At 49.0% G+C, this 9,036-nt stretch overlaps 1 protein-coding gene across 1 annotated transcript; it reads left to right on the forward strand.

Moving 5' to 3' along the window:
* Positions 1-795: 795 nt before the first annotated feature.
* On the forward strand, positions 796-4,669 carry LOC132584384 (sulfotransferase 1C1-like). The gene is made up of 7 exons (XM_060256255.1): positions 796-961; positions 1,084-1,212; positions 1,622-1,719; positions 2,617-2,743; positions 2,993-3,087; positions 3,689-3,869; positions 4,497-4,669. Exons 1-7 carry the CDS (start codon positions 796-798, stop codon positions 4,607-4,609), a joined length of 909 nt encoding a protein of 302 aa, XP_060112238.1. The 3' UTR covers positions 4,610-4,669.
* Positions 4,670-9,036: the final 4,367 nt, after the last annotated feature.

A 9,036-nucleotide genomic window follows, 5' to 3' on the forward strand; every position in this document is an offset into this window, starting at 1 on the left:
CTGGTGTGGAAAAGCTGGGACCGTCAGAATGGCCTCTGTGGTTACAGCTTCATGTTATGGTTACCTCATGGAGACACCACAACGTGAAAACGTTTCTAGCACTTTCTGCACAGCAGCCAAAGCGACAGAATTGATCTTCAGTTAACTTGTTCCACGACCACAGCAAATGACTGCGGCAGAGGAGACGACAGATGACCAGCCTGTTCATGTTGTCAGTGGGCTGCTTTGGCTCCTGAAGGTTTGTGTTCCAGTGGCACACAAGCTCTCAGGGTTTCTTTGTCTTATAATACCCATCAAAGATTACTGTGGTGTGTCATCAGGTGGGTGAGGCACAGGGCAAGAATATCAGCTAAGTTACCCAGGCTCTCTACAAGGAACAACCCTTAAGGCATCAGAAACATGTGAAATAAAACGGGGCCTATTCTGCCAGCAACTGTCATGGGATATCTTCACATACAGAGCTCCACACAAGACGTGCTGTATGATGAAATTCATCACATCACCTAAGAGCCAGATCCTGGCAGAATGCCCAGTGTTAGCGTGCACGGAACACTTATCCAGAAATGCACGCCCCCAGTCTCTGACTGGTTCACAGGCTCAGCCCCAGCTCTTAGGTCTCACAGAAAACTAACAAAGCAAAAAAGAAAGAAGTGAGTTAAAGAATTCTGGATCTAGAAGAAAGCCTGAATCACGTAGATAAGCCACTGCAATTTTTTTAATACCTCAAGGCCAGCCAGCGGACCAGAGCGAGTGGGGCAAGGCCTTGTATTACTGCTTCTGCCGCCCTGCCAGGAGATGGAGCTTGATTCAAAACAGATGGAATTCTTGTCTTTTGAGCGTTCTCAGATCAGATATGTTCAGGGAGTCTCTTTGCTCAAAGATACTGCAGACAAGTGGAATGATATATGGAGCTTCGAAGCCCGGCCAGACGATCTCATCATCTGCACGTACCCCAAAGCAGGTATGTTGGGGCACTGGTCTGGAAATATAGCAACTGGGGTCTATGGGTGGGCAATATGAAAGGTAACAGGCAGAACTGTGAAATTTCTGTGCTTCTCCCCACCCCCCTTTTACCCCCATCAGGGACCACCTGGATCCAGGAAATTGTGGACATGATCCAGCATAGAGGAGATCCAGAGAAATGCGATCAGGTCCCCATCTTCGGACGGATGCCCTTCATAGAATTAATTCTTCCAAAACCTTTCCCTTCAGGTAAATAAAGTGTTCCAAGTGGGGCGTGGAGATCTCCCAGAATTACAACTGATCTCCAATTGTAATTGACATCCACTTTCCTGCAGAAAAGGCTTTGAAGGGTGACCTCTATGGCATTATACCCCCATTGAGGTCCCTTCCCCGCCAAAACCCCAAACCTCCCAGAGGTCACCCTCAAACTTCCAGGAATTTCATGTCCAGGGTTGCTAGATGTCCCAGATCTTTCAGGGCAGTCTTCCTCCTCCTCATCAGGGAGAGTGGGAGAAATAGTCGGGGGGGGTGGCAGCAAAACAAGGCTGACATTTCCCTACTCAGACTTGATAACCCTGCTCCTAAGTCACAGTGCGGGGAGGAGAAGGGAGGGGAGGGTGAAGGGTTTCTTGGTTCTACGTTGCCTTTTACATTTCAGACTTGGAAGAAGTAAAAAGAAAGCCCTCTCCGCGCACACTCAAATTTCACCTACCGGTTCAGCTCATGCCCCCTTCTATTTGGAAACAGAACTGCAAGGTCAGTAAAAGAGGTGACACCTCTGGGAAGATACGATTTAAAAGCGGTCCTTCTCTGGGACCTCTTTGTTTCTCAACTTGAGCAAGTAATACATGAAAGCAAAGGGAGTAAATGCCTACAAACATGTTGTACCGATGCCTGCCTCCAAGTGGGACCTGGGGATCCCCCAGAATTATAACTCATCTCCAGAGTGACTACAGACATCACTTCCTCTGGAGAAAATGGATGTTTTGGAGGGTGGACTCTATGGCATTGTACCTCAGTGAGGTCCCTGTCACCAGCTCTGCTGGAGCTTAGGCCTGTATAGGAGCCTTGCTGCCCCAAATCTCCAGAAGTTTCAATGCTTGAATCTAGCAACCCTACTCCCTCCGCCCCCGCCAATGGCCAAGAGGGGCCTGTCTGGCAACCTGAGTTCAGAGTGCACAGCTTAATTTTGCCCAAGGCTCAGATGTGGAATCCTATTGCAATGTGAACATGGTGCTCTAGGATAGATGTAATCAGGGCCGGCCCTAGACTGTCTGACTCCCTAGGCAAGCTAAATTTTGCCCCCCTCCCCGCACTGATAACATCACTGAGTCACCAGGGGGGGGCACCCAATATGGCGCCCTAGGCAATTGCCTAGTTTACCTAGTGACAGGGCCAGCCCTGGATGTAATGATAGGTAAGCGACTACCTTTGAATAACAGGAGAGAGCCTTAACCACCGATTCATCACAACTTCTGGCCTTCCCTCATCTCAGTAACGTGGTGGATTGGAATGTTTCTGGTATCCAGACCATGTTCAAATTCCCTTTTCTCAAATGACTGAAAGTCTGGTGAGGAATTGGAGCTGGGGAGCAGGAGAAAGGCCTTGGCACTTAATCTTTCAGGTTCTCTCTTCTCCATCCTGTCTCCAAAGATCATTTATATGGCCAGGAATGCCAAGGACAATGCGGTCTCCTATTTCCACTTCCATCGCATGAACAAGGCGATGCCAGAGCCAGGAAACTGGGACCAGTTTGTGGAGAATTTCCTTGCTGCAAAAAGTGAGTGTGGACTAGAGCTGGAAAAGGGTTTCTTTGGGCATTTTGTCCATTGCAGTAGGCCTGGATATATTCTGTATATGATAAGGATGGTGCTATTGCCTAACAGAACAGTTGGGGATTAGGAGAAGAGGAGGAAAACTGAGCACTTACATAGCTCTTCAATATTTTATTTCCATCCCTAAATATGGGCTGCCAAGGTGGAAATCAGGATGCCACAATTCGCTTTCTCTATCTCGTTTCTCTTTGCAGTTGCCTGGGGGTCCTGGTCTGATCATGTTCGTGGCTGGTGGGAAGCCAAGGACCGACACCCAATTCTATACCTCTTTTTTGAAGACATGAAAGAGGTGAGCAAGTCATATGTACTCACACCTGCTTCTTCAAGATAGTTATTTTAGCTACAAATGAACAGAGGTCAGAAAGGCTCCAGGGAATTAGTCTGTTGCTGGGGACTTCTCACAGCAGCATCCTAATCAAATGCTTTTGATTAGGCCACCTGATGCCTGATATCCTTGCTCTGTGCCTCACCCACCTGATGCCTGTGAGTGTCAGCCACAAGCCTCCCCATCCGCCATTTTGTTTCTCCTGTTATGAAGGGAAGATTAAGAAAGATTCCTTGCTCAGACTGCCTTTGTGAGTGTTCTCAGGGGAAAATCAGTACTTCGATACATATTTTATTGGAATGTCCTCTTTATATTAGCCTTAGAAACAGGTTTTTTAAACATAGTATCTAAATAATTGTCCATCTTTGTCTCATCACAAGCTAGTTTTACTTCTTTTATCTGACAGATTTTCAAACCTTACCCTTGCTGCTGCAAGATTTTGCAATTGGTTTGGTGTTGCGTCCGGATGATGCCACTTAACAGATGGGTTTTTGATTGCTCAAGACTTTTAGTCAAGGAGTTTTAATCAGATTGAAGGAAAGGAAAGGTCTCTCTCCCTCACTAGGATCCAGCCCGGGAGATCCGGAAAGTGGCCAAGTTCATGAGCGTGGAGCTCTCAGAAGAGGTTCTCAACCAGATTGTACAGCACACAGCGTTTGAGAACATGAAAACTAACCCAATGGTTAATTATTCCACTGCTCCTACTTCAATCATGGACCACACCATCTCACCATTCATGAGGAAAGGTAAGGGCTATACTCAGTCCTTTGGGGTAATGTTAAGCCTGAGGGCTGTGCTGAAAGCAGCCAGGCCAGTCACAGCAGTGACATTCAGCAGTGACACAGAGCAGGCCTTGAATTCAGCAGGAACTCACAGGAGCGCAGCTCCTAAACCTTTCTGAGGGCTCCCCCTCCTCCTCCCCACCTACCTACCTTCTCCATTGAATAGTAGGTGCAGCTGTATAACAATCCCTGGATAAGCTCCATCACCTATTTTCCTAAAAAATGACCCCTGACACAGAGTATTACCTTATGCCAGTGGCCCTCAACCTTTTTAAGCCTGTGGGCACTTTTGGAATTCTGACATAGCATGATGGGTGTAGACAGAAAATGGCTGCCACAGGAGGCGAAGCCAGCTACAAAATGGCTGCTATGGTTTACTTTCAGTAACACCATGAAGACCCTTGTGCTGTGGTGATAGCTAATCTACACAGCCAGTCAAAGCTCCTATATGGCCAATATTAGAAGCCTTGCTGTGCAAAATTCCCAAAGACAGGAAGTCTGAAGCCCAGTGGGTTAGAATAGCGAGGAAAGGAACTACTGGGAAACAAGATGGTAGAGTTCTTTCTGGCTTGGTTTTTCTCTCACCTGCAGGCACCGTAGGAGACTGGAAGGAACACTTCACAGTGGCTCAGAGTGAACGGCTGGATGAAGTCTGTGCTCGGGAACTGGAGGGCAGTGGTCTGACATTTCGTACAGAGCTATAATTACTCCTCGGTTCACCTGAAATAGTCAGCAAACCTGCCCCGGTGGCTGGTTGATTTTGCTTGTACTTAACAAAATTAAGACTAGTGGGAGTTTTAAAAAAATGTTTACAGAACATTTTTAAAATGAATTTCAGTGAAGTGAAATAAAAACTTGGGTTGTTATTATTCTCTTTTCAAGGTTTAGTTAATCTGTTTGTATCCCAATTTTCCTTCAAGGAGAGCCAGATGGCACCTTCAGTTTTATCCGCTAAATGGCTCTGACTAGATTTGACACAAAGGAGCCAGTGTAAAATAGTGTTTAGAGTATTAAACCAGGCCTCTGAGAGTCTAACTCAGGGTTCCCCAATGTGGTGCTCTCCAAGCCTTTCAGAAATGGGCAGAGCCATAGTCAAGAGAGAGGGAGAGACTAGGATGGGAAGCCTAAAGCTTTGAAAACATATTTCCAGGGCTTTTTTTTGAGAAGGAACGCACAGGAATGCAGTTCTGGCTGGCTTGGTGTCAGAGGGTGTGGCCTAATATACAAATGAATTACTGCTGGGATTTTCTACAGAAAAGCCCTATATGAAACACTGGTGACATCAGGGGGTGTGGCCTCATATGCAAATTTGTTTATGCTGGACCTTTTCTACCAAAAAAGCCCAGCATATTTCCCTTTAATGCTTTAGTGACCACCTTTGGGGGGGGATTTTGTCAGTCTCTGAAAGCTTAACATTGAAATGGTGGCTGAGCCACATAGACCTTTTCAAAAAATAAAAATAAACTCTTGGGATTGATCCATTTGGAGGACAGAGTACAATCAGCATAGGAGAGGTTTTTAAAAATTGCCATGATCTCAACCAGTGTGCAATCTAGAGAATCACAAAGAGAAAAGCACACAAATTTGCAAGGAAGGGCAGGAAATTAGTGTTACTGTGCAGCTGCACTAGGGCATCGGTGAAAATACAAAAAAACATAGTGGCACAAGACTAAAAAAAAAAAGCTCTCCACAGCTTCTGCCAAAGGATTCCTCCCCCATACAAATTTCACCCCTGTGCAAAGTGTGATGGAGTTGCAGCCAACTTTGCAGATGCACGCACACATATGCTGCCCACAATTGGCACTTGCCAGTGTCATTTGGTTTGGTACACTCATCATGTTCCCTCATATTATGAGATTGTGTGACTCTTCCATTTTTCATTGACCAGTAATACAGCAGAGAATCCTCTAGTGTTTGGCAATATGGAAAATGGGGCTTCATTGCAGCCCCTGCCCAGATTGCAGCCACTGCCAAGTCAGCCTTTTTCTATCTAAGGCAGGCAAAGCAGTTGGCTCCCTTCCTAGAGCGCCAAGATCTGGCAATGGTGCTTCATGCAATGGTCACCTTGAGACTGGATTACCGTAATGCCCTCTACATGGGGCTGCCTCTGTACCGAACCCGGAAGCTGCAGCTGGTGCAGAATGCAGCGGCCAGACTGTTGCTGGGGCTTCCTAAATGGGAGCACATACAGCCTGGGCTGCGCGAACTGCACTGGCTGCCAGTTATATACCGGGTTCGTTACAAAGTGCTGGTCATTACCTTTAAAGCCCTATGTGACGGAACCGGCCCGATTCGGCCTTCAGACCCGGTCCCGTCAGCTCCCTATGGAGTCGCCAACTCCTGGAGGGAGCTATTTCTCCTCCTGCCCCTTGGGCTCGCTGCCACCACCTGCTCAGTCCCGGGGTTCAGATTGAGAGGAACAGGACTCCCAATCCCCCTCTCCAGCTATGAGGCTAGGCCTCCAGGTCCTCTGCCACCCTGCACTTGGGTTTCACAGAGACCTCAGCGCTTCTTTGGGGCACCCCTGGAGGATTGGCACCTTATCCAACTGCATGCCTTCCCCCTTCCCCGGGGCCCCCTTCTCAACACAGCATGGTCTAAAGCGGTCTGGGGATCTAGGTGGTACAGAGATTGACTGCCAGCATTTAAAACAGAAAAAATATTTATTTAAAAGAGAAAAATATAGGAAAAGAAAAACAAAACAAAAACAGTTGCATCTACAAAATTAGCACAGCACAGCACACAGCATAACAAAGAAAAGTTGATTATAAACGCATCCTGCTGGCCCTGATCTAAACTTGCCCTGTCTTGTGAATTACTTACTTAGTCCGCCTGCCTGGGGGCCTCCCCGGCAGGAGCCTCCATTGCTCACCACATGCTCGCTCGAGCCCCAGTTCAAATCTGCCTTCTCTTCCTGCCTCTCTAGGAGATTTTCCCCCTAGCGTTGTTGGTTTGGCTCTGGAAGGGAGGGGGGGAGTGAGGGGAAGGCTACAAAGCTTGCTGAGGGATTTACTGACCCCTGCCAAATGAAGCACCACCACTGACTAAAATGGCGTTTCTCCACACTTCCCCCTCCTTAAATTCTGAGCCGGAGGGGTTGCCTCCTACAGAGGTGACCCCGTAGCAGAATCCAATCAAACAAGGAGAAACCCATTAACCAAAATATTACACAAACATTCAGGTATTTCTCCAATAATACACAAAGTCCAGCACCCTAGGTGCCCATGTCCCTTCTGGACAACAAGTCGCATTGCTGCATTCAGAAGGAATGTCCAGTCTTTAAGATGTACTCCTCCATCTCCCAGGACCACCTCTGGAGTTTGGTGCTCTCCCTTCGTTGCTGCTGTTGCTGGGGTGAGTGGTCCATCAAAGGAGGAAATTCCTGGCCCCACATCTGAAGTTGGAAACTGCCCAGTTCCCACACAGTTGCTTCTTCTTTATCCCTCATTGGTGGAATGTTCCCTCTGTCCACTCTGTCCTCCCAGAAAACTACCGCTGGTGCTGCAAACAATTGCTGTCCCAGCTTCTTTTTGTCTCCTTCCTTCCTACCTATATGCACCACCATGGACCTCGCAGAGACTGGCTGTGGTATATTCACCTGCACCACTTGAACTGCCTTTCCCATTTTCTCCATAGCCACCACATAAGTAGCATCGCCCAGGTCATCCACAATCACATGGGGTCCCTCCCATTCCACTTTCTGTTCACCAGTATGAAGGGGCAGGAAAACCGTCACCCTATCCCCTGTCTCAGCTTCTGAGAACTCCACTTTCTGGTCCCTTGCCACCTCACACAGTGGATCCAGCCTAGGGTCACTTTGAACCTCAGACAGGAACATTTCTGGCTCCCCCAGACTTCCTATCATCTGTTCCTTCAAGCCACCCCTAGTCCCACTGTTTCCAGAACACCCAGCCAACGTTTGATCTGGGTTCTCTGCCCCCTCAGTTGGTTTTTCAATATCAGCCAACTGAGCTCCTTCCTGCCTGGACGGCTCCACAGCATCCTGCTGCCCTTTCGCAAATTGGCACCCCTCTTCCCATTGGGCACACCCTCCTGCAGGGTTTGAGACAGACTGGTCCTCCCCCTCCCTCGTTGGTGGTGAGGTGGCTTCCTTAAAGTTGCCTTCCTCCCCCCACCTTCCCCTGAGGGTTTGGCTTGGGTTCTCAGTCCCCTCGGTTGGTTTTTCAGCACTACCAAACTGACCCCCCTCTTGCCTGGAAGGTCCCACAGCTTCCCAGGACTCCTGTCTGCCCTGCTTCACGACAACCTGTTCGGAGAGCGTCTCGGACGATCCCACTTCCTGATCCACAGCTACTTGGTGAACCGGTTCCAACCTAAGGCCGCTCCGGACCCCCTTCTGGAACCGCTCCCGTTCCCCCAAGCCTTCAGCTATGTGCTCCTCTGAGCCCACATTAGCCTTGCTGCTCTCAGAACCTCCTGTGAAATCTCCACTCTCCACCTCGGTCTCTTCAGCTTGCCCATCCTTTACGCTAGACAGGTTCCCTTCCTCGCTAGGAACATCCACAGCCTCTTGCTGCACTTGGGGAAAGCTACACCCCTCTTCCCCTTGGGAACACCCTACTCCAGGACTTGAGACAGGCTGGTCCTCCCCCTCCCTGGTTGGTGGTGAGGTGGCTTCCCTAAAGTTGCCTTCCTCCCCCCACCTTCCCCTGAGGGTTTGGCTTGGGTTCTCAGTCCCCTCGGTTGGTTTTTCAGCACTACCCAACTGACCCCCTTCCTGCCTGGAAGGTTCCACAGCTTCCCAGGATTCCTGTCTGCCCTGCTTCAAGACGACCTGTTTTGAGAGCGTCTCGGACGATCCCACTTCCTGATCCACAGCTACTTGGTGAACCGGTTCCACCCTAAGGCCGCTCCGGACCCCCTTCTGGAACCGCTCCCGTTCCCCCAAGCCTTCAGCTATGTGCTCCTCTGAGCCCACATTAGCCTTGCTGCTCTCAGAACCTCCTGTGAAATCTCCACTCTCCACCTTGGTCTCTTCAGCATGCACATCCTTTATGCTAGACAGGTTCCTTTCCTTGCTAGGAACATCTACAGCCTCTTGCTGCACTTGGGGAAAGCTACACCCCTCTTCCCCTTGGGAATACCCTCCTCCAGGGCTTGAGACAGGCTG

The sequence above is a fragment of the Heteronotia binoei genome, chromosome 15 (assembly GCF_032191835.1).
Source record: "Heteronotia binoei isolate CCM8104 ecotype False Entrance Well chromosome 15, APGP_CSIRO_Hbin_v1, whole genome shotgun sequence".
NCBI classification, from domain to species: domain Eukaryota; kingdom Metazoa; phylum Chordata; class Lepidosauria; order Squamata; family Gekkonidae; genus Heteronotia; species Heteronotia binoei.